Source organism: Canis lupus, chromosome 11, assembly GCF_003254725.2.
Source record: "Canis lupus dingo isolate Sandy chromosome 11, ASM325472v2, whole genome shotgun sequence".
Classification (NCBI taxonomy): domain Eukaryota; kingdom Metazoa; phylum Chordata; class Mammalia; order Carnivora; family Canidae; genus Canis; species Canis lupus.
Window position 1 is genome coordinate 33,098,079 of NC_064253.1, and position 25,009 is coordinate 33,123,087.

The window sequence follows — 25,009 nt, forward strand, 5'->3', positions numbered from 1 at the left end:
TTCCTTGCTCAGTGTTCAAATCATACTTTTCTCATCTATTATTTAATTTTTCTATCTGAACTCACTTTAGGTCTTGACTACCCCCAAGAACAATTTACAATATTACTGCATTAATATAGCATCTCAGAAAAACAAATACAGGCAGGGCACTTCAGTATTAGTAAAAATCCTGGATGTAAGAAACAGAGCTTTTCATAATGATGCTGTCCAAAGTTCCTCTGGTTGTAACTATGGACACCATATGTTCAGTTAGACATGATAAAAACCAATTTTAAATTGTAAATCTTGAACAACCTAATGAAGCCTTTTTTCCAATAAAAAGAACAAAAAAAATACGCCCGTTTATTTGTGCACCATGAAACTTGTTATTTATTCACTTCAATTCTGCGTTTACACAAAAGTGCTGTAATAAAATATCTGTACACTACTTCTGTTACAAATATAGATAATATTTAAAGTGACTTTATATATTCTAATGTAGGAGTTTCACGCTCTAAAATGGGAATGAACACATGATAATTCCTCACCAGTTGTCTCAATAAACAGCTCCATCTGTTTCCTTTAGTCTTAAACTATTGTATTATAAGATGTTAATATAAGGCAATGAAATGAAGTTATGTTAATCCCCTTAATTTTTCTATCAATTTACTAATGGCACACAACCAAAATAATTACTAACACATTGCTTTTTTCTCTGTCATTAAGATTAATAGTAATTGAAAACCAATTGCACAGCACGCTAACACATTTTTAGTGTTGCATCGGTTAAAACCAGCATTAAAGATTCTGAGAGACTTCTATGTTCTTCCATGGTTAGCATGCCTGCTTTCTAGAGAAACTATAGTCAATGGTGGGTGGCATCACCATTTTACTTACAGAAACATGAAAATATTTTATAACAGGTCAAAAATAAAAATGAACATCAAGATTCACATCAAATGTGTTCTTTACCAATTTAGGGACACTGCTTCATATAATCACTATTTACTCAGTCTTAGAAACTCATTTTTGGATGAAAATATGTATGTGTATATTAAAGGTGGGGAGATACAATTTTTCTATAATACTCAAATAATTTAGATACTGAGAGTGTTTTTAAAGATTTTCAATAGAAAAAAATGTTTTATTTTCTTTTCTAGTTAGAAATGGGGATAAAATGAAGCATTTAAAAAAAAAACTTGAGATTTTCTTCCTTATTTTCTATTTTCATTCTCACCCTAATTTACTAAAGCCATTTCTCTTAGGTTAGCTTTAGAATTATTTCTCTCGTTCTCTACTAACCAGGTCAGCACCTAATTTCTTCACATGCGACTACAAAATGTCAGACATCTTTACAAAGAAAGACTGGATTCACCTATGCACACAGTCCATCCCTTTGAGTTTAGGTTCACAAGAATCTAAGGAGAAAGGAAAAATGATGCTAGCTTGTAAGAAAATCATTTCCACATGAGAAAAACAAACTTAAATGATACTTTCCCCCTAGAGTTCTGAAGAGCCTGATGAAGATGATGCAGGGAAAGTCATCCACAAGACCAGTTCCATTCTCTTCACAGTGTGGGATGTGAGCAAGGGGTTGTTGAGTTGGCCCCACTCTGCAGTAAATTCAGGAGAGAACCATCAAAGTGACAGTTCCTTTAGTCCGCTTAAGGATGGCAACAGCTTCTTCATGGGTTACCCCTTCCAGACTCTGCCCATTGACAGCAATGATCTGATCACCCCTTTTTAGACGCCCGTCTTCGGAGGCTGCTCCCTGCAATTATAAAGTAGGCTTGTTTGCTTCTCAAAAAATGCTGCCTTGCAGCTACACAACAGAAAAAGATCTAAACAAGAATGTAAATTGCTCTGCATGTACACACACATTGCTCTGGGTGCTCCACGGGTGCTCCACAGCCATTAAGCAATGATGAACAGACACAAAGGAGGTCTTGCTCCTAAATGGTTTCGGCACTAAGATTACAATTTCAGAGAGAATTTAGCAGTCAATAGATTAGTTGGATGGTTCTTGGCTGTTCAGCACAGCAGTTGGTGAGAACTCAAATTAATAAAGAATATTTGGGAATTTGCCTAGCAGGAATGATTTCATAGAATCCAGGATTTTTTATCCTGTAAAGAAGGCCTACAGAAGAAGACAAAGGATTAGACAGGAACAAAAGCAGTTTTACAGGACAAGGGCATCAGGGCATGGAGGCAAAGGTCTGCAGAAGCATAAAGCCCACATGCACATTGACAAGTGCAGGGCAGGGCAGGATGCAAGTGGTGCTAAGTCTAACTGTAATTCTTTCTGTGGCTTTGAATAGGCTGCTTGAGCTGCTTGTTCTTTACTTCCCAAGGGTATTGGGGGGGGGGGTCTTCATATTTCTTATGGGCCTCAAATGATTAAGATTAAACACAGACATTGCTATTTGAAAAAGAATCCCATCTTAAGGCATGCTTATAGTAGGCAATTATGCAATTAAATATAAGATTAAAAATATGGAAAAGTTAATGAGGAATCCATAATGATGAAATTCTTAAAATATGTTCTAACTAGCATGCCTTAAATAAATTGTTCCAAGGCTGAGGAAAAGGACTGCATGACTCTTCTATTCACTGACAAATGCTGTTTGTATTTTTGGACATACCAATGGCTTTTAAAAAATCTCATAAATTAAGCCTTTAACTAGGTTGCTGTAGATACAGCACTTTAAGTTAGTTAAAAATAATAATTCTTTTTCAAAATAATGGAATTAAAACCTCCATAGGTAGGCACTTTAAAGGACTACAGTGCTAATCTAAAGCCCTGTATCAAACTGTTTAATAGGTCGGCCATAAGGTTTGATCCTTTGCACTGTAAAATCTTGAGATTCCAGATTTTCTCCTGTAGGAAATTATGTCCAATTTTGTGGCTCCTGAAAAGTGTCTAAAGAACATATTAATGATAATTATATGGGTTTGAATTATTTTAACAGCTTCACCAATGTTGCAATAAGTTTATTCTTATTCTAAATATCCTTAAAATAGAATACTTATTGTACCATTTCAACGAAACACAATTTTCTTCAAAATTTGAATTCCCTGATTATAAATAGCTGATTTACTGCAGGTGACAGAGCTTCTGGATATTCTGCAATTTTTTCAGTTGTAATATTTTCTATTTTATGCAATAAAATTAAACTGTAAAATAAATGCCCTATTAGTTATTTAACCTGCAGAACTATTTTATGTACTTTTCCACGTCTATTTTATATTCCACAACAGAAGAAACACAAAGAAAAAGAAATGCCAGCACTCTACAGCTTACACATTTAAAATGTCCCGTTTTCAAAAGACATTCAATCATAGGCAACCTGTTTTCCAAGGACAAAAAAATCAGCCCTTACTGTCTAACTAAAGTCCATTACTATTTTTGTTGCGTATTGTCAAGAGTTCCCATGGAATTTCAATTTGAGCCTATTTTCCTTTAAATATAACTAAACCTCAAATTGGACAAAAATATTTAATGACCTGTTCCTGAAGGGAGTTCCAAAAGAAAATGATCAACTGTTAACCATTTGGCATTACCTCAGGCCATAAACTAATAAGCCAGCTGCTGACCACTATTAATGAATGTTTCGGGGGGGAAGGGGGTGGTTAAAATGTGCAAGCTTACCTTCGCAAACACTGTTTTAACGTAAATGGGTAAGTCTCCATGAGGGCTGCCATACCCTCCTACTATACTGAAGCCTAAGCCATCTGGTCCTCGGTCTAGTGTAATAGATTTACACTGAGGAGGTCTAGAGGAAAGGGAAGAAAAAAAGAAGAGGTTTCTGATTTTTAAAGTCAAATCTGTAAATTACGGATTATCTGACATCCACCTAGAACCACTATAAATCTCAATTCTACTGACAGCGAGTATACTATGAGTATTTTGGGGAGCTTGAACTGTCGGTGCAGGCTATGCTCAGTATTTTAAATTTACTTAATCCAACAAAATCCTATTTTAACACCCTAATTCTATTACTCATTTATAGTTCCCCTAAACTAACACGTTCATGACATGTTCTCATTGAATGCTTGCATATTCTTTTTACAGTTTAAAGGAAGAAGACTACGGCACAGAGGACTACCATTAAATAAGTCATACATCAGTACTCCCAAGCTCAGAGAGAAAAATCTATTATCTAGCAATGTAAAGGCTGCCTCAAATTATTTAAAAATTCTAATATTTCCCTCTCTTCCCCTCTCTTTATATCCCAATTCTTGTGTACAACTGGGGAGCTATAAACTTTTTAATCAAAAGGATGATCTATTAAATGAGTTGGCAATGTGAAATTTAAAAAGGATAGGTTTGATCTGTTCCATGTCACACAGGGTAATGAGGTCCAGACTAAAATATTCCCCCAAAAACTCAGAGCCAAAAAACGTGGGAAGGTGAACAGCATGCTATCTAGCTATGTTCAATAAACTAAATCCATCCCATAATTACTTAACAGTTCAGAAACACTTGGTTTTCATATCTTCATACCTCATCCCGTTTTTACACCTTTTTGTTAGTGGTAGGGACACAGAAACCATAATACATGGACTCACCCTAAATCATCCTGAAATATACTGCTTGATGTCAGCGCAGTGAAAGAAAGACTAGAACTGGCAGGCTCTTGCTGATGACCTGTGACCACACTCACATCTCCTCCAGCAACCACCTGTACATGGGAGAAACAGAAAGAGAGAAACACGTTTGTGTGGCTAGAGAGACATCAGTAATTGTTCTTCAAAAATAGCTACAGGATTAAGACATGTACTTTACTGTTCACTTAATCATTTCTGTTAACCTGATATACAACCAAATAGAAATTTCACAAGGTCCAGAGGCCTCTTCCACTGACAGTAAAAATATCTGAATAATTCAGTTCTACAAAGTTTGATGTTTTTCAAACATGGTCTCATATGTAATTATTTTTTAAAGATCTTTAGAATACAGAGCCACTCACACCATTTAACCCTCTAGCAATTAATCATTTACTGCTAAGACCTTGTGGGTTTTTTTTCCTTTAGATATAAAGCATGAAACAATAAACACATCAAGATAAAATGTTTTTTACACACTTTCTTGGAACTCTCAATGTAATCATTTATGTTCAAGGGACTTACTAAATAAAATAACATCAGTAGTAATATTAAGCACTTTTACTTCCTTAATGCTAAAGCTTATGTGTCCTCAAGCTACCCATATTGGGAAGAGTGCTTGAGTGCGACTTTTACCTGCATTTCAATGGAGCCAGGGGCATTTTTCAGTAAGTTAACTGCTTGGGTGTGAGTCATGCCCTCAGTGGAAGTGCCACAGATAGTGACAATCCGATCCCCAACCTGCAAGGGAGACAAGGAATCAGGCATCTGTTAAAGCAGCCACAGAGAGTGAGACCCTGACACCTGAACGAGATTTCCTTCTCTACCTTGCACATCACATACACATTGCTCTCAGCAACTGAAATATAACCAAGGAAGCCAATAATTTCAAGAAGTAGCAATTATAAAAAGAAGCTGTACATAATGTTTGAGTTCAGTAGTCTCTGGGGGCAGGTGGAAAATCACTCTTCCCTTCTCTTCATTTCTCCTGGGTAAGACATTGCTTCCTATTGAAGAATAAAATATCTGCTACCCCTTAAGAACTAGAATGTCTTTGGACACTATAATTATACATGTTATCTGGAACTCTAGGCCAACTTTGGCCCACTGCTTATTTTTGTTGACAGAGTTTGGATGGAAGACAGCTGTCTTATTCATTGCCTTCACAGGGCAGAGCTGAGTCGATATAACAGAGACCCATTTGTCCCACAAAGACCAAAGTATTCCCTATCAATCCTGCACAGAAAAGTTTTTTGGTACATGCAACAATCAATGTTTAAGTGTCAGTCAGTCACAAGTTCAGATATAAAAAGGGACTGAACCATTTTCAGTTTAGGGATGAAACTAAGAGGTGGTTAAGTTTTGAGGCCCTTTGTGACACATGAGGCCATGCAGATTTTACTTCATAGAGACTTTAATGAAATATTCACATGATTTCAGAACTGGGCAGTTAGCAAAAATAGGGCCCTGCATTAGCATAATCCCTCAACTGTGAAGTAAGTTTTGTATATTTTTACAATGAAGGTCACATTGATATTAAACTTCTGCAAAAAATTTTTTAAAGATTTCACTTATTTATTTGAGAGAGAAAGAGAAACTGAGCATAAGCAGGGTTGGGGAGGGGGGAGAGGGAGAGAGAGAAGCAAACTCCCCACTGAGTAGCGAGGTCATCTCAGAGCTCAATCCCAGGACCCCAAGATCATGACCTGAGCTGAAGGCAGATGCTTAACCGACTGAGCCAGCCAGGTGCCCCAATTTTCTGTAAAATTGATGATCAATTGCAACAAAATGATAGTCTTCAATTCAATAAAGTTAAATTGGCATTTAAACCAGTGACACATGTAAGGAAAACATTTCATCTCATTTCAAAGTGTTGTGAAACACTTTAACTTCTCTCACTGAGTTGCACACAAGTAAAAAATACCAAGAAACGACAGATCTTCCATATCATTGACTTGTCAATTCTCCTCTCTTCATTTTCTTTACCTTTACTCAAAGCAAGCTCTGCTGTGGTGGGATTAGCAGATTTAAAAGCAGATATAGATACTCAAACCTCCCTACAACAAGGGACAAGGTTCAAAGGGTTTATGAAAACTTTTGCCAGACTTGCAAGGGCTGCCAGGGTTATTAGCAGAACTTACTCTGAGTTTTTGGGTCTGAGCTGCAACTCCATTTGGGTGCATCATTGCAATAAATATAGGAACATCACCAAGTGGGCTGCCCACTCCTCCAGCAATGCTGATTCCCAGTGAGTCAGCAGGCCCCTGCCATGCAAGAGATTAAAATATTTTGGTCAATGTGGCATTTTAAATTGATGTTTGGTTTCTTTGGCCCAATATCCTATGGCAACTCAGGTCTCTGAGGTGTGAGGAAAATGAGACTCAAGAAAACTACATTACTTCATTTGACACAGGTCCTTACTGTGACTTAGGAAAATAAGCATCTGTCCAGGAAATAAAAGAAATCAAAACACTTTAAGTGAAAATCATGCTGTGAGGTTGATGAAAAGCAGGTATGTGAATGAAGTGAAAGACCCAATTTTGGAATCAGAAAGATCTGTATTAATGCCGGGGACCCACACTTAGAAATAGTGGGACTGACCAAGTTCAGCCCTCTTCCTAGACCTTCAATGACAAAACGGAGATCAGAGCAGCCCCTACCGAAGGCTGCAGAGATTACATGAGCCAATGATAACATGAGGCAGCTACAAGAATGATCAGCAGATAGCAAAGGTGCAATACACCGTAGCTGCTTTTACGTTCTCTCATGTGTACTGCTGTCAGGGGAATGTTTCATGAGAGTAAGAAACATTCATGGAAGGCAGAGGTTTGGTTCTCTGTGTGACAAGTGAGAGGTGGGAGGTGGGACAACATTGTGTGGGGTTGGGTGGATGCCATTTTTGGCAACACAGGATATGCCAACAATGATTTTTCATACAAGGTTCTGTGACCAGGAAATTCAGTGAAGACTGTATTGTGATATTTCCACTGTATACAGTGCATAAGTTTTCTGATGATACAGTAAAATCGTAAGACAGCTAATAGGAAAATATATATGCAGATGCCTCTGAGGTCAACAGAGTTTATATGGTTTTCTCTTCCCCAAGTTACCTTTTTTATTTCAACTGTTCTTAATCCTTGTATTTCAGATGCCACTGTAAAGGGTGAAAAATATGGTTATTAAAGTATTTTCATATTCAATTAAATTTCAGTCAAAGCTGGAATGGGACTAAATGAGATACATTATTATTTTTTTTTTGAAAGAGCGTGCTCAAAGTTGCCAGTACACATGATTAAATCTGTCTCACATAGGGAATCTTTATTTTGGAAAAATGTGCACACCATCCCATTTCTTCCTTCTTATTTCAATCGTTGATTATATAACTACATAATCCACTTTGAATGAGTCAAGAGCAGAATAGGCTTTGGGTTGAAAGATACATGTGCACAGCTGAGAAAAATAGTCATGGACACATTAAAAGGAATTCATGGACTTAAGTAGCTAAATTTCTAGAATATTAGTCACAATGCAAACAGAGATTGCCATATGGTTAGTTCTTCAATTTGAATAACTTTCAACCAAAGCTTCAAGCCAAAAAACACTCTGCATCATGATTTCATGTAATTAAAACACAGGAGAATCATACTGACTTTCTCAATCAAAATTTTTGCATCTTCATGGAAAAAGAAGGCTTCACTTAATGGAATCTTCTGAATTATTGGTGTTAGAATAAACAGAAAAGGAAATAAAAATTAATTACACCAGTCTGCTTAGTAAGAAAAAATTACAGAATCCTGATTCTAATGTTTTGTATATCATGTAGAAAAAACAACAAATGAGAAATCTGCCAGACAACAAAGATGCAGCTTCGTACTGTTCAGAATTTTTGCCAACACATACCTCTGCACCCATATTAGGGTATGAAATAATTTGGGGAAAGAGAGCTCAGAGACAGAGGAAAAAAATCAGTGTTGGTTACTAAAACTCAAACCAGTAATCATGCTTAAAATATCAAACCAATCTTACATGCATTCTTCTTCAGGCTACTTTCTAGTGACTCAGATGTACTGGATCCAGAAAGTGGAAAAGTGAATGATGACAGGCTGCCTTCGCTCATCTAAAATACACAACAATTATTTTAGAACGTTTTGAAGTAATAATATCCCCTAAATACCACTTATTTCAGAATTCAGTTCTTTTAATGTATCTAGAGAGAAATATCTATTAAGTAACAGTGGCATCTGATAATTTGAAGGGCAAATTAAACAGTTTCTATTGACTTTTTTTATGGGAGAATTTGCCTAGGGACATAAATAAATTGAGGCTAAAAGAATGAATGAGATTGATTCCAAAGCACCTAAAATTTTAGTGGATTTTATTTCATTCAAGCTAATCCTAAATTTAAATGGATGTTGTACATAGACTGGGGCTTATGAAAAAACTGTAAAATTAGGGCAAGTCAACAGGAAATGAATGGCAGTGTTGAAGGGGTGAGTAAAGAGTCTTTAAACACTGGCTGATGAAAATGGGCTTCTGTCATCAGAAGACCCAACTAAAGAGAGGGGCTGGCCAGCAATCCTGAACATACATGGAGGTGAGCTTCATACATAGTGGTGAGCTTCTATAGTTCACCTTACATGGGATTTTTTTCAGTTTAAAACTGATAAGTGTTTGTTAAAAAATACTTTAAAAATATATCACCTTGGTAGGCTCTACATATATTAATCAGTTAACTTATATAATTATGGAAAAAGAAAAGAAAAATGGTTGAAATTAAGCTCCTTAGGAAGACTTACAAACTATTCAAGAGCTACACCTTGTTCACTGCCCACACTCACTTGTTGGTCTTCCCCATCCCAGACTCCACACCTCACTCTGCCCTCTGCCAGAGGGCGGGACCTGTGTACACAGTACCAGCAGGGCCATCTCGGAGTTCCTCTGGCATGTGGACTGCATCACCCTGATGAACCGCACAGCTACCCACCTGGCTGCTTTGAGAAGGCCTCCTCTCTGAATGGAATGGACCGGCTTTGATTCTTCCAACTTCCAAGGTCACTGTGCCTAGGGAACACTACGGGAGTGGTTGTTTTATGAAAATGCTTCAATAAGATGCTACAATCATCTTCGGGAGTACATACACTCCTTAAGATTAGATTGTAAAGGCATCCTCCTTTTGGGATTTCCACAGTCAAGGATACCTCCAATTCTTTGTGGAAAGAGGCCTTTCCAGGGACGCCTGGGTAGCTCAGTGGTTTGAGCGTCTGCCTTTGGCTCAGGTCATGATCCTGGGATCTGGGATCGAGTCCTGCATCGGGCTCCCTGCATGGAGCCTGCTTCTCCCTCTGCCTGTGTCTCTACCTCTCTCTCTGTGTCTCTCATGAATAAATAAATAAAATCTTAAAAAAACAGAAAGAGGCTTTTCTAAAACATAAAAAAGAATGACGGCAAGCAGCAGCAGCAGCAATACCTAGTGTCTGTTATGACCTCATGATTTACATGGAGACTGTTTCTACCAAGGAAAAGAGAAATTGGGAATTGAGCAACTATCTCATGAAACATACTGGTTTAGATAGGCCAAATGTACTAAGTAACTCAGGGCTTAAAAAACAAAAGAGAAACAGTAAGACAGCCATGACCACCACAACAGCTTAGATAACTGGGCAAACTCTCTATGGCCACACTGTACCTGAAGAGACCTAAGACACAATATTAAAATAAGCCATATTGCTAGCAACATAAAATTAGGACTGAAGACAACTTCCTTGTGACCTCTAACAAATAAATCACAGGCATGCAAAAAACACTATACAGTCTAAGGTGAAAGCACAATGAGGTATTTTGTGATTCTTGGCTCTTGGAGTTAGACATGCTGGTTTAAATCCTACTGTGTGATTTACTAGCTGTGTGACCTTAATGGATGTCTACCTTGAAAAGTCTTTTATTTGGCATAAAATATTTTATTTCACTAAAATATGGCATCGTACTTAAAAATGTGTCAAAAAAAAATGTGTCTTACTTGAGATAACAGTTTTAAATAAAGAGGATTCAGTGCTTATTTGACCATGGTAGCCCATGTAGTATCTCTTCCTTCTTCCATACTACTATACGAAGTCCTTTCTGGCACTTGATCTTTACCTTTAGCAAAGCAGCCACAGCTTCCTGGGTGGCGTTACGGACATCTTCTCCGTTCACCGTTAATATCTGGTCTCCCTGCACCAGTCTTCCATCAGCATCTGCAATCCCTCCTTTGACAATGTCTGACACAAATACTCCGGTATCATTTCTGTAAACATAGTTTTGAGTTTCAACATCACCATTTTTTCTCCACCATAAGGTAGAGTGTTTATGTATTGGAAAACTTTTTTAAAACTAACATTTTTAACTGAAAACTTGACCTCCATCTTTGTGACTTTAGAAAGTCTGTTTTCAGCAACACAGGGGCAACATTATTAGAATTATTTTCTGTGATAATAATAGCTTATGTCTTATAGAATTTCATGGAGTAAATATCTTTCACAAGCATATTTATTCTTCAACCATTATGTACTGTGAGCTGAAGTGGCTACTACTGTTTACTCACTTTATGGGTCACACAGTTACTACACAGCAAAAATGCGACTTAACCGCCAGTTTTGGGTGCTAAGTCTATTGTCCTTTCTACACCATAACAAAACCCTGAATGAATACTGACCTGAGGCTACATATATATGTTGGTATTATCATTAATGTCATTAAATGTTCTTGAAAATAAATAATACGTACCTCTCACTGAAACTATTTAAGTACCATTCCCATGATGTCTTTTATTTTATTATGGATCTAACTTGTATGCAAGATGGATTTATGAAAAATAAACAAATGGTAATCTTATTCCAATCTTCCTTTCATTCATGAAACTACAGACAACTCAGCATCTTCTTGCTGAGATACAAAGACAACTGTTAAGTAGAAGTGCATAGTGAAAATGCAATTGTGTCACTTCTTGCCAAGGTCAAGACTTCAAGGGCACCATTTCACCATCTGATCCTCTGCTTTCCCATCTTTAGAATAAAGGCGTTGGAACTTACTGGATTATATGTTTGTTAATATTACTTATTTATAAATATTTAAATAAATTAGATACTAAATTTATATATATATATTCACCAATTTACCACCTCGGCCTCTTACTTTCTGTTTTCTTCTGATGGCATGTTTATGTTTGAGCCAATCCTTCTCCCCAGAAAATCCTCTGCTCCCTGCAAATAGACCAACTATCACTAATCATTTTCAGCCTCAGCTTAGGCATCTATTACCTGAGAAGTTTCTCTAATCTCCTTTCTCAAATAGAATCACTGGTCTCCTTTTGCTCTGCTGCCTAGACTCCTCCATAATATGTTTCTGTCACTTATCAACAGAATCCTTTGTTGTAAGAACATATTTAATTCTCGTTGACCAAACCATGAGTTTTTTGAGGTCAGGAACCATGTCTTATTTAACTTTGTTCCCTAGAACTGAAGGTGCTCAAGAAATATCAAATCGTTTTTTGTCTAGTAGCCTCAAGAGCCCCCAAAATACGAACTTGAAAAGTTCAAAAGTGAGGTCTTTTGATGCTCCATTACTGAGTGAGCTAACAAGAGCCATCCACAGAACACCAGCAGCTGATAAAGATACAACAACTGTGATTTTTCTTTAAAAGAACCAAAACTCATCATTTCCTAAAGGTCATGAGGTTTGCCCTCTTCAGTCATACCTTTTCCCAACAATACTTAATCCAAGGCCTTTCCCCGGCTTCTTCTGCAGCTCAATGGTAAGGGTGTCATACACATCTTCCTCTTTGTATGGGGCCTCATCTCTGTAGAGTGTTAGGCGTACTCTTTGTGGGGTCTGTCTCAGGACATTTATTGCTTCATCATGGGTGGCCTTTCTCAAGTCAATTCCGTTCACCTGTACAGAAATGGGGCACTGTGAGGAGCCAGGGGAGTCAAAGAAAGAGCGAGCAAAGAGAGAGTGAAAGAAACAAAGAAACAGAGACCACCCTCCCCAGAGTAACCTTTTCTTTATTAGAAGTATTCTGTTACCTCTAAAATCTGATCTCCAGCCCAGAGTCTTCCATCTTTACATGCCGCTCCTTCTTCATAAACTTCATGGATAATAATGGCACCCTAAGGGCCCAGACAAAACATACTCATACTTTAGCTCATCCTCCCTAGGACTGGTGAGCAGAAATAAAGTTAAAACATACTGTACTTTTAAAGATAATGGTGGGTTATATACTCACTGGATCCATAGTGAGTCACAAAAAAATTAAAGGAAAGTGTAATGCAATTTTTGCTACAAGGCTCAAAGAAGTTTTTTTTTTTTTTTAAGGCTCAAAGAAGTTTATATATCTTTCTAACGAGAGGGAAGTTTAAAGAAAAAATTATGAAACACATAAATCATACACACACACACACAATGGATATACATCACCCTTCCTATATGCAAATGAAATCAATAGATACACATCATTTTCCTATCCACAAATGCAGCAATTAGATTTTAAAAGCCTTTTGACTTTTAGAAAATTTTGTCTATAATTTATCCAGTTTTCAGACTCCTTTCGATATGGATCAACCCCACTATATCCAGTCAGTAAAAGATAAATTAAAACATGGCAAAGACTGGTAAACAAACAGAAATGTTTTGAACCTAAAGGTCACAACCTCAAGTCTAACTATCTTATTGAGTCAATATTCACGGACTCAAAATGAAAGTCTCAGCACTCAATTTTTGGTATTTGCTCTACAGATTAAAATAACAAAGGATGGTGCATTTTTCTAAGCCTTCATGTTTCATTTAATAAAATTGATAGAAATCTCCCTGACAGATCTCTTTCAGGGCCCACTGAAGAGGCTATCTGTGTATCTGAAGCATCTGGGGGTGGTGTCCTCACCAGCAGAGTGTCAGACCCTCCAACAATGCTCAGGCCCAGCCCTGTGCGCCCTTTGGAAATTTCAATTGTTGTTTCACAGCCTGGTATAATGGGGCAGGTCGCAGGATCAGAAGCAAAGATCGCTGGTGTTGATGACCTGCTTGTACCTAAGAATAAATTTAAAATGAAATGAAATACAAATACAAATTGATTAGATGGTATAGACATCAAACTCATCCCACTGGTTGCCTGTGGAGGATGGAGCAGAAAAAGGGTCCAAGATTAGAGACAAAGAAGACTTTGGATTTACTTTAATCTTTTAGTTATATTTTTAAAATATCAAACAAAATGATTAACTAGTCATTAATTTAGGGCGGCAGGTACAAAGTTACCTTTTGCACTATGGCATCTTTTCTAAATTGCTAGAGAGAATACATATAAAGGAATAAAAGCAGAGAGTTGAAGTGAGCCTCTAGTTTCATGCTGAGATTCTACATTTCACTAGAGCCAAAAAACTTCTGATGAAATTATGATTTGTAAAACTTAGAAGTGAAATACGTGGCAGTAATCTCAAAACACATTCTGGGAAGACCACAAAACACAAAGTACATCAGTAATTCCGCTCGTGGCGCCTGCATTTCAAGGTTTTTTATGTTTTGGTTTTGGTTTCCTTTTCTTATCCTAGGGTATCTCCTCTTACGTAATCAAATCTGTGCACATGTACAACTGTATTTAATATCTGAGTTTATAAAACATGAAGTGAGACTCATGTGCAGTTTCTTTCTTTGCATGTCTCGATGTTTTATAAACTCAGATATTAAATTCTGATGCATATATGCTCAGGATTGAAGAGATAAGAATAGATTATGAGAAAACAAGGAGAATATAATTTCACACGTTGTTTTATGATAGTCTTCATATCATATGCTTTATGATATACCAAAGAGCATACAGTACATGTCATGCTTTGAAAAAGCTGAGACACTTGTTGAGTAGCTTTAGGCAAGAGGATCTCTTTTTAGAAAATCAGAGACAGACTAATAATTCTTGCTCCTGAAATGGTAAGAGCAGGTGTAAGATATTTTCTTTTCTGTTACATTTTCATTTAGCATTTCGTATTTTTATAGACAATGCTATTTTGGGAACAACATAAAATTGAAAAAGGAGACAATTTCTGTAAAACCTTTTAACATTTCAGTGAATTACCCAGTCTTTCTAAATAAAGGATTACTTTTATCAGATATGTATTACTTTAAGACTTTTTTGTCTAACTATTACATACGTTTTAAACTGCTATTTCCTTTAAAACCTGTCAAAAGAACTTAGTGTTTCCGTTTGGAGGCCGAAAGAGATATTTTTTCCTCCCATAGCAGAAAAAGTCTATGTGTTTAAGTACTTTTCTCAATGCTACGAAGCTTGAAATTTGCTGTCTTATTAAACACTAGTGTAATTTTTGTCAAAAAGTAGCTTAAAGGAATAATTAGCCTCAATTTACTGGACTGGCATTTTAATGACACACACGTCTCATTCCATGGTCCACATACAACCATTTCATCTATTTTAACAGGATCTATTTCACCTAAATGACAGACCTCAGATCAATTATGCTTATTATAGCAATGACCATTATTTTTAAGAGTTTCTTGTAATGCCAGGCACTATGGACTCTATTGGTAAAGTGGCATCACTGTATCAATTTTACAGATTAGAATACTGAGGCTTGAAAGAAGTTAAATTACTTGCTCAATATAAAAAAAGAATATTCAAAATGATGTTACTTCATTAGTCAAATGCCTGGAATCACAGGAACCTTCAACAAAAGATACTCAGAGAGTAAAGAGTACCGCTCAGAAGAAGCCGAGTCTCAGAGCCGGTGGATGGGTTGCCTAAGGCCCTCTGGGTGATTAACGTGTAGCACACAGGTGCCCTGCCTAACAGTCCAGTGATCTTTCTTCAGGAGCCCCTGTCTTTATACCATATCTTCACCAAAGTGTTCCCTGACTGGGGCCTGTCACACAGTGAGTGACATACAGGCAGCAGGCTCCCGAGGAACCTGCTGTTGGGTTTGGGTGTGCCACACAAGCAGGAATCATGGGAGACTGGCCCTTACTTGGGATGGACTCTGGTTCTGGGGAGCCAGAAGATGGGGCCATCAGAGCCAAGGAGCTGCTCTTCTGTTCTCCGCTGGCTGCACCCGCCGCTGAAGCCACAGCCTGAGGGTCGCGATTCTCAGCACGAATGCTAAGTTTCACTGTTGTCTTTGCTGTTTTCAAAAGGCTAATAAACTGGCAGGGTGTTGGTGTGGTAGGGAAACAAAATTCAGAAGCACATTAGTAAGTCACTGTTATAGCTGGAATCATTTTCCTTATCAGAACTTAAGGTTTCTCAGTTGCCTGATATTGATTAAGGCCACAGTGAATTCCTATTAGAAGTCTAGTAGTGACCATATCCTTTTTTATATAAGCATCAGGTTTTCAATTTTTGACATTTTTAATTAATCTCGCCCATTTGTCTGAATCCCCACAAACTTAGAAGATAGACGGGGTATTTTACCCATTTCTTGATTCTACTAAGAATCTGAAACAGCTTACACAGACACTTTTAATAAAATGGAAACATTTATGTTAAAAGCAGGGTAAGGAAAACTATGCAACAGAACAGTCAAGCCAAATGGAAAGTTAGAACATAGACATATGGGCTAAAGGGTCCAACCCAGACAATTATTAAAGCTGAATTTTAAAAAATGGTTTAACAAAGGGTTGCAGAAGGGGAGACAGGTGGGGGGTGGGGTAACTGAGTGATGGGCATTAGGGAGGGCACATGTTAAGATGAGCACTGGGTATTCTACTACACGTTGGCAAACTGAATTTAAATTAAAAAAGTAAAAATTAAAAAATGATTTAAGCTTCTTGCTGGTCAATGTAGAAATAAAAACATTTGCACACCAAATCTCAAGAGAAACACAGCTTTTTTTTCTAGCACTTGCTATGAAAGGCTGTAAGTGAGACTACTAGTTAAGTATTACCACTTCTGAAGAGAAGGAAACTCATAGGTAACTGTTAATCCCAATGAGAGTAAGGCATTTCATGACTGAGACTCTTTATAAAGCAATATATACAGTGGATATTTATTGGAGCAAATATTCATGAAAATTTCTTTGGTCTTAACACTAAGTTGACCTTTTATATTAGAAGTTTCAAGTTTTTCTAAGGGTAAATAGAAATGATATTTATCAAAAATGCCCACTTGACACTGGATTTACTAGGCAATAGAAAATACTCTAACATCATTTGATTAGAAAATAGAAAAAAGAAACTGAAGAACTTCTGTATACTCTCTTCTTTTCCTTAATGATCTCTGTTTTCTAGAATCTGTCTGGTATAGCTATATGGTTCCAATTCCCTATGATCACACACACAGAGACACACACACACACACACACGCCCTAGCCATGCCCATAGATGGGTTAACAGTGTTATCTGCTTCCTTTTGGAAACTTACCTTTTCAACAGGATAGCCAACAACGACTTCATCATCTACAGCCAAAATCTGATCTCCGACTTTGAGCCGTCCATCCTAAATGGAAACATTTAAGATTTGGGGTGATTTTATGGAAGTAATTCCCTTCTACACCACTTTATGAGAGCAAGAGAGCCTCACCTTGGCTGCTACCCCGTGCTCGGTTAGACTCTTTATGACAACTCCGCTGAGCGTGTCTTCCTCAGTGATAGCAATGCCCAAACCCCCTTGATCCTAGAGAAATAATAACAACTTAGAAAACCTGAAGCAGATTAAATTGATCCAAAGGAAAAGTATGTGGCCATGACTTCTGAATATTATCTTCTATCCAAGGGCTAGAAAACTGATTGAAGCCATTCTGAAAGTTCACTAATAGAAATCTCTTCATAAGCAAACTTTTAAACTTTTTAATGGAAATAAATTCTTTTCTATCAAATATTCAAATGTATTCTTTCCTCCCACATGTTTACTATTTCTAGTATATTTATCATATATATCCAGTTACACATCTCTAGTAACTTCAGCAAAACATCCAGAGAACAAAATGCGTTCAATAACTCATTGAATGTACATCATTTGCCAGTGCAGTTTTGTGTAACTGGCCGATGGAATAAGTCATTTAAAACCAAATCAAAGTATCTTGCTTCCTCTTTTTGGCCTACAGCTAAGAAATAACCACCAAAACGGGCCCCTTCATCCCACCCTTCTTCTCTTAGCAGACAGACTACAATTACTTCTGCATGCTCGTCCTTTCTGGGGCTGAATACCCAGTATTGTTTCCCCAGACACTTGTGTTTTGATTTGGTACAGAGTGAAAATCTCTCAACTCTAGGCCCAAAGACGTGTGCTGAAAGCCTGCCAAGCTTAGAGAGCGATACATATTTTGTCTATATTTTCCACATTTTCTTTTATCAAGACCAAATGTTCCAGAGTATCAGCTTTTACATTTCTGTAATGTTTACATTAATAAAATTAAAATAGGGTTTTGAATATTTTCATTCTGGTTAGAGCTAGCAACCATTTTCATTACAGTTTCTGCACAGGGAAATGTGAAGCCAAAGAGAGGAAAGGAAATTCTACCATGGTTTCTATGAAATGTGCACATGGGGTCCACACCTGCCATCAGGCATCAAGGGTCATGACAATGACATCAAGAGGAGGCCCACATCAGCATTTTAAAGATTATCAGCATTGTGGCTTTTCAGAGGTAGATTATTTGTGTTTGATGATTTTCAGACTGTCACTGTGCATCGCTCTCTACCACAGCTCTCCTATCAGTCACACGTTGGTTAAGGCAGAGAAAACTGCACTTTTAGAGTGAGCAGAGCTCAGTTCTCACTTACTTACTGTCTAGCTGTAGGAATTTGGATATGTCACATGACATGTGTAAATCTCAGTTTTCTTCTCTAAAAAGGGGGAAATAGGCTGACCCTTGAATGATGTGGGGGCTGCAGTCCCCCATGTGCAGCTGAAAATCCATGCAGAACTTCTGACTCCTCAAAAGTTGAACTACAAGGAGCCTGCTGTTGGCTGGGAGTCTTACCGATAACAAACAGGTGATTAACACATGTTGTATGTTATATGTATTATATACCATGTTCTTACAATGAAGGAAGCTACAGAAAAGAAAATGGTACTAAGAAAAATCGCAAGAAAGAGAAAATACATTTGTAGTGCTACACGGTATTTATCAAAAATCCCCACCTATAAGTGGACCTCACAGCCCAACCATGAGACTGCTGTGAGGATCAGGTATAATAAGAAAGGGACTGAAAACTTGATGCACTATATACAGTGTTATTATTACACATGCATTCCTTCTACTTATTGTCCTACAGGATAGAATTACATTAACTTTGGATACATTTTCTAAACTTGCCAGGATTTTGATACCCTGAATCCTGATCCAGTGGGGAAAGAATCAGGTTTAATGAATCCAGAGGTGAATGTGCTACCAAAAAGACAAAATCCCAATGCCAATGCCAAATACACCTGATTTAGTTAAACCCTCTATTTGGGATTTTCTATACCAATGATCTCTCCTGTTACCATAAAGAAACATTTGTTTGAATAAGAAATACTCTACATCTACAATGACTCTATGTATTCAACTCAGATTTGATTCTATTATTGCCTATCTATAGTCAGGAAAGTACATTATTAGTACAGTGGGCACTTGCTAGTTATCTATTTAATACCATTCTCATCTTATTCCTTCATACAAGCTCACAGATTTTTGTCAGAATATCCAGCCCCTTGCCCACCCCTTGCTGCTTCAAACAACATACAGGGGCATGCTCTCTTTCTTGCTCATTCTCTCTCTCTCTCTCTCTCTCTCTCTGCCTATGTTTTGGGTGGTGATTTTAAAATATGCTCACAAACCCTTTAATATTCCTCCCTTCAAGAAGGGGGTCCTGAATGTGCACTAGACTGGGTTACCTGATTGTAAAATACAGAATAAAGCAGAAGGAATGGTGTACAATTTCACAACTATGTTCAAAGGGCATCAAGACTTCTTCCTTGCTCTCTTGGATCACCTGCTCTGAGGGAAGCCTTATGAAGACAAGAAAGCAGCACCACAGAGAGGAAACAGGGTTTCCTGCCAGTAGTCATTCAAGTAAACCATCCTGGATGAGGATCTAGCCCTGCTCAAGCTTTCACATGACTGCAGGCCCAGTTGGCAGTGTGTTGGAAAACTGTACAACAGAGTCTGACCAGACCACTCAGCTGAACTGCTCCCAAATCCTTGACCCACAGAAACCGAGATAATAAATGTCTATTGTTTCAAGTTTCTAAATTCTGTGGTAATTTATGCAACAGTGGAGAAATAACTCCAAGGAATTCTATTCCATGGTCACAGTCCCTAGCTTGGGAGTAGGCACGGGCTGAACTGGCTCACCTAGCATGGATTTGAGGAATTTTACTCAGAATTATGAGACAGCCACTTTCCCTCCAGCCCCCAACTGCACGTGAAAGATGTAGCACGTGACCCCCAACTATGGTTGGCAGCCATTCTAAAACTGAGAGGAAGACCACTCTTGCAATATACCTGACCATTGATGGCTGTGCAGAGAGAGGAAAAGAACTGGCTCTTGATGACACCACTGACTGAGCCACAGATCAACTATCCTGGAATATCACTGCCCAGTAACCTGAGACCATAAACCCCCTTCTTCCACTAAGCCTGTAGGAGGACGTGTTTTTGTTATTAGCAACAGGCAGGGTCCTAAAAGGAACAATAAGCTACACATCTGCATATATAATATGCTCAATGCTATATAATGCTATAAAAATAAACACATATATACACAGCTACAGACGATCTACTGATATCAGAAGAGCAGGATGAAATACGAGTAAGGGTAAGAGGGTGTGAGTGCAGTTTCCTAGCTTACTGTTCAGCTCTCCACCTCACTGCTGCCACAGGACATATTGTCCTGAACAGAAAAGGTCTGAGAAACACTGTTCTGAGCCAGTTACTAAAACGCCATCATATAGAGAAGGTGAAACAAGTTAGGGAAACTTATTTATGGAGTAACAGTTTTATCATTACACAGCTAGAAAAAAGTGAATAAGAATTAAAAGTGGGATGAAGCTAACCCACCATGATTATCAGCAGAGCTGTTCTGAAGTTGGAAGATGCTCCAAAAATACAGAAGAAAAATTCTTAATGCTATCTGAAGACTCTGACCCTATAAAACAGTATGGACATGAAACGTATCTCTGAAAAGTTGTGTAAGGTTGCTTTTGATGACAGGTACTCTCCTAGGGTAAAATGTGCTTTAAAACAAATCTGTAATCAAAAGTATTTTGTCTGATAAATTGAATTAGCATTTTAGTCACTAAGGGTTTAGATTATACACATTATAAACTTTCTGTTTATACTTCTATTCTCACACTTTAAAAAGGGGATTAAAAAGAAAAAGAAGATAACCGGGGCTCGTGGGTGGCTCAGTCAGCTAAGAGTCTGAGTCTTGATTTCAGCTCAGGTCAGGAGATGGAGCCTTATGTCAGCTTCCGTGCTGGGCCTGGAGTCTGCTTAAGATTCTCTTTCTCCCTCTCCCTCTGCACCACTCTACCCCACCTATACCCCAGTTACACTCTTTCCTTTTTTTCCTTCCCCCAGAAAAGATAATTAACCTGTCTGGAGAGCTTCTAAGGAGTGAAAACAGAACTAGAAATGCACTTGTACTACAATTTCTATTTTGAAACAGTTATAAAAATTATCCCATACTTGGATCTTTCCCTTGTGTGCACAGCATGTCAGTGTTCATCCATTCTTCCCTCCTGCATACTTAGTATGAACCATGGCATCCCATACTATGTAAGATAATAGAAGTAGTGTAACAGTTTCTTCTTTTTCAACATGTTTGCAATATAGACATATAGAAAATTTACCCACAGGAGTGTTTTCTGCAAGAGACACGTTTGAGCCAGCCATGGTCAAATGGCAGATAAATGAAGAATTTACTAGTAAACATTATATAGGTCAGAATGTTGAAGGAATATTTCAAAATAAACAGACATGAGATCAAGCTAGATCTTGAGTTATATAGGATTTAGATAGGCTAAAAGAAAGCAGAAGGTACCCCATGTGGTATAAGCGAAGGCAAGAAGGGAAGAATTCTCAAAATAAATCACCATGGACTCTTTTAAGATTTTATTTATTTATTCATGAGAGACACAGGGAGAGAGGCAGAGACTTAGGCAGAGGGAGAAGCAGACTCCCCACAGGGAGCCCAATGTGGGACTTGATCCTGAACCCCAGGATCACACCCTGAGCTGAAGGCAGATGCTCAACCACTGAGCCACCCAGGTGCCCACCATGGACTCTTGATACGAGTCAGTCTGAATGAAGTAGAAGATTCTTATAAGAAATATATAGGTGTTTTAGAAAAGTAAATGGGCCCCAGTCTCAAGCTGAAATAAGGAATGGAAAAAATGGGACTTGGCGGTATAAGACCAGAATGTAAGTTCTAACTCTCTCATTTTAAGTTATGAGAACTATTATAAGTGGGGAAAATTTTTTTAAAAAATCAGAGTTGCTGAGAAGTAAACAACATAACACACGTGACTTTGTCATTAAATTGTTTCAAATAATCATACTTTTTAAAAATACAGAGTATTTTTAAGACTTGCAGATGAGGTATGGATATTAGAAGGCTGAATTAATTCTCCCTTCTTTGCTTTCTTGAGTTTTGTTCCTAGAGTCAGCTAATAATGGGGTTCAGAGTGGACAGGTGTCTTTTAATCTTTCATTTTTAGCATTGGCTGCCTCAAAGAATGTTTTTAAGAACATATTCTGTGAAGCATTCAGAACCTTACAGTTAAATTATTAAGGAAAATAACTTGAACTGTGCTAAGTGTAGGCTGCTTTTAGGCAAACAGGCTTGAGCAATGGAATGCAGAAAAGGCCCCACCATGACTCTCCCCACTCCCCAGCTGAATACAGACTGGCTCATCAGGCCACCTACCTCAAAACATCCACAGGCCCTAACTGACCAATGGGCTCCTTACCACTAGGCACAGTTACCAAAAAAGGAAAAATTTCATACCTCTGCATACCTCCTTACCTTCCCTCTTTTAAAATAGCCCTCACCCGCTGCCTCATGGTAAACAGCCTCTCCTCTGCTGTCCTGCCCACCGCTTCCTGTGTTTCCAATAAACTTCTATTGCCTTTGTTCTGCCTCAGGTGAATTCTTTAACCCCCTGCATCACTGGCTTCCACACAATCATTGCCCCATATCTGGGAGCCCCCATCCAGTTGGGAGAGACACCGTACTAAGTGCTTTATACAGATTCTTTCATTTAATTCTTACAAAAAGATTTCTAATATAAAGGTTTTATTATTTCCCTCTCCTACAGACAAGGAAACAGGTCCAGAAAAGCTGAGGGGCTCCTAAGGCCCACACTTTAAGCCACAGTTGACTGCTTCTAATGTCAGCTGATTTTAAAGGAACAATGGGTAGTGGAAGGGAGGTGGGCGGGGGGGGGGGGGGGGGGGGGGGGGGGGGGATGGGGGACTGGGTGACGGGCACTGAGAGGGGCACTTGATGGGATGAGCACTGGGTGATATGCTATATGTTGAAAATTGAACTCCAATAAAAAAAAAGAATAGAACTTGGGGTAAGAAAATAAATAAAAGATTCTTATTCACTTTGGCTTTCATCAATAAATACACTGTAGTTAGCCAAGCTTTAGATTTGTTTGAAATCTACATATAAATGGAAGCTTTCTGTAGGCAATAAACCTGAAGTTTCTTCAAATTCTTGATTCCCCTACAGCAACTACTTCAGAGAGGTAAGTGCACATAATAGACACCTGCCGCATAAATCAGCAGGAGGCTAAAGACAGAGACTAGCTCTTATACTGACTGCCATAATGAAGGCAGCTTGCTTATTAGCTTAAAGAATCCCAACAGTAAGCCTTGATAAGGGCAGCCCCAGTTACAGAAGAGGAGTGAGGACCAATGAGATCAAGTTTCCAAGTGATTTATCAGAGATCACTCAGAAGGGCCTCTATCCCTGCCCCTTGCCCTCCAGTGCTGAATGCCAAGCCAAGAGACTTGAATTTATCTGTTTGAGAATGAAAGTCCTTGAAAGATTCTGAATAGGGGACTAGGATGATTAAACATCTACAGAACACCTTCTTTAAGTAGCCCAAGGCAGCAGGAGACAGCATCAGAGAAAACTGTTCCCAGGAAGCAGTCAAACGTCTCTCTGCCAGCTTGTTCTTTCCTAATAATTATGACAATAAAAAGAACACAGTAGTTACACAGGTGTGCAAGGTACTGGACTCTTCACACAATATATATTTAATTCTCACTACAACTTTATGAGGTGAGTACTACTATCATCTCCACTTGGTAGAGGGGAAATTGTCCAGATTAAGAACCCTTTCCAAGGTCACAGACAGCAGCCTAGAAGAGGCAAAGGAGGGCTCTGACCTAGGAGGTTTGGCTGTAAGTCTCCATGCCCAACCACTAACTACAGTGTTCTGCTTGTACTTCACCTGTTTAACAGGGTCATTCCTCCAACATTTCCTGGGCACTCATTATATTTTAGGATGTTCTAAACTCTACATAAATAAATTAGATCAATGCAATGAAAGGATATGTGTAAAAAAAGATCTTATTTTGGGCTTTTCTAAAGATAAGCATAAACCTATATTAAAAAAAAAACCCACATTATAATGAATCCAGCACACATATTTAATGCTTCATGATTCAAAAATTGTAGGGAAATGACTACACTGTTCACTGCTAGAAATTCTGATACTTCTGGATTTTTGAGGAAAAGTAAACTCAATCTGAAAACACCAGGGGAAAAAGGAAGGTATCTTCTTTCTTAAATGAGAGCAAGGGATTCCTTCCTGGACTAAAGTGTATGAACTTCTTGGTAGAAAAAGCAAAAGGCTTTACTGACTCCTGCTCTTCTCCTTCTACCTACAACACAAACTGCAGGTAATAATGATTTCTTTTAAATGTACTGTAAGGACGACCAGGGCAATCCATTTTGCACACACTTATTAAAAAAAAGAAACCAAATCAATAGAATAACAGTCAATTTTTCACCCCTAAATGTTTAACAAAGTCTGACTATATGCCAGGTATCATGCCAATGACTTTCAGACGGCTCGTTTAATCATTACAATCAGGTCAAAAGTAATATTATCATCTCCAATTAACTGGCGAGAAAACTGAAGCAAAGGAAGATCACGTAATGGGGTCAGGTACACACACGATGAAGCAAGGACTGAACCCAGATTCTTGGGCCAAGGCTCATGAGCACCATGCTATACTGCCTCGTAGCTGGAGAGGGGCACATGGACCACTTCTCTTTGTCCTGCCTGCAGTGAACATCCCCCTGCTCCATGCCAGCCCCTGGCTGGCCTTCCTCTTCTTCCTGAGCACTTCAAGGCTTTCTCTGCGAATATTCTCCCTCGACCACCCGCAGACTACATTCCAGCATGAGCCTGCTGCACTTTTCTGTTCAGCAAACCACCTCTTTAAAG

General features: G+C 38.2%; 1 protein-coding gene across 15 annotated transcripts in view; it reads right to left on the reverse strand.

The window, feature by feature from the left end:
- Positions 1–341: 341 nt before the first annotated feature.
- Positions 342–25,009, reverse strand: part of MPDZ (multiple PDZ domain crumbs cell polarity complex component) — a 167,332-nt gene continuing 142,664 nt past the window's right edge. For all 15 annotated transcript variants that reach the window (XM_025433145.3, XM_025433141.3, XM_025433140.3 and 12 more), the window contains 15 exons: positions 17,138–17,230; positions 16,979–17,053; positions 15,588–15,762; positions 13,499–13,644; positions 12,645–12,728; positions 12,317–12,510; positions 10,720–10,867; positions 9,569–9,655; positions 8,611–8,701; positions 7,695–7,738; positions 6,726–6,848; positions 5,221–5,325; positions 4,549–4,661; positions 3,629–3,752; positions 342–1,750 (listed from right to left, as the gene is read on the reverse strand). In XM_025433145.3, coding sequence (XP_025288930.1) covers positions 1,604–1,750; positions 3,629–3,752; positions 4,549–4,661; positions 5,221–5,325; positions 6,726–6,848; positions 7,695–7,738; positions 8,611–8,701; positions 9,569–9,655; positions 10,720–10,867; positions 12,317–12,510; positions 12,645–12,728; positions 13,499–13,644; positions 15,588–15,762; positions 16,979–17,053; positions 17,138–17,230 — 1,749 coding nt within the window. In that variant the 3' untranslated portion in view covers positions 342–1,603. The remainder of the gene's footprint in view (positions 1,751–3,628; positions 3,753–4,548; positions 4,662–5,220; positions 5,326–6,725; positions 6,849–7,694; positions 7,739–8,610; positions 8,702–9,568; positions 9,656–10,719; positions 10,868–12,316; positions 12,511–12,644; positions 12,729–13,498; positions 13,645–15,587; positions 15,763–16,978; positions 17,054–17,137; positions 17,231–25,009) is intronic.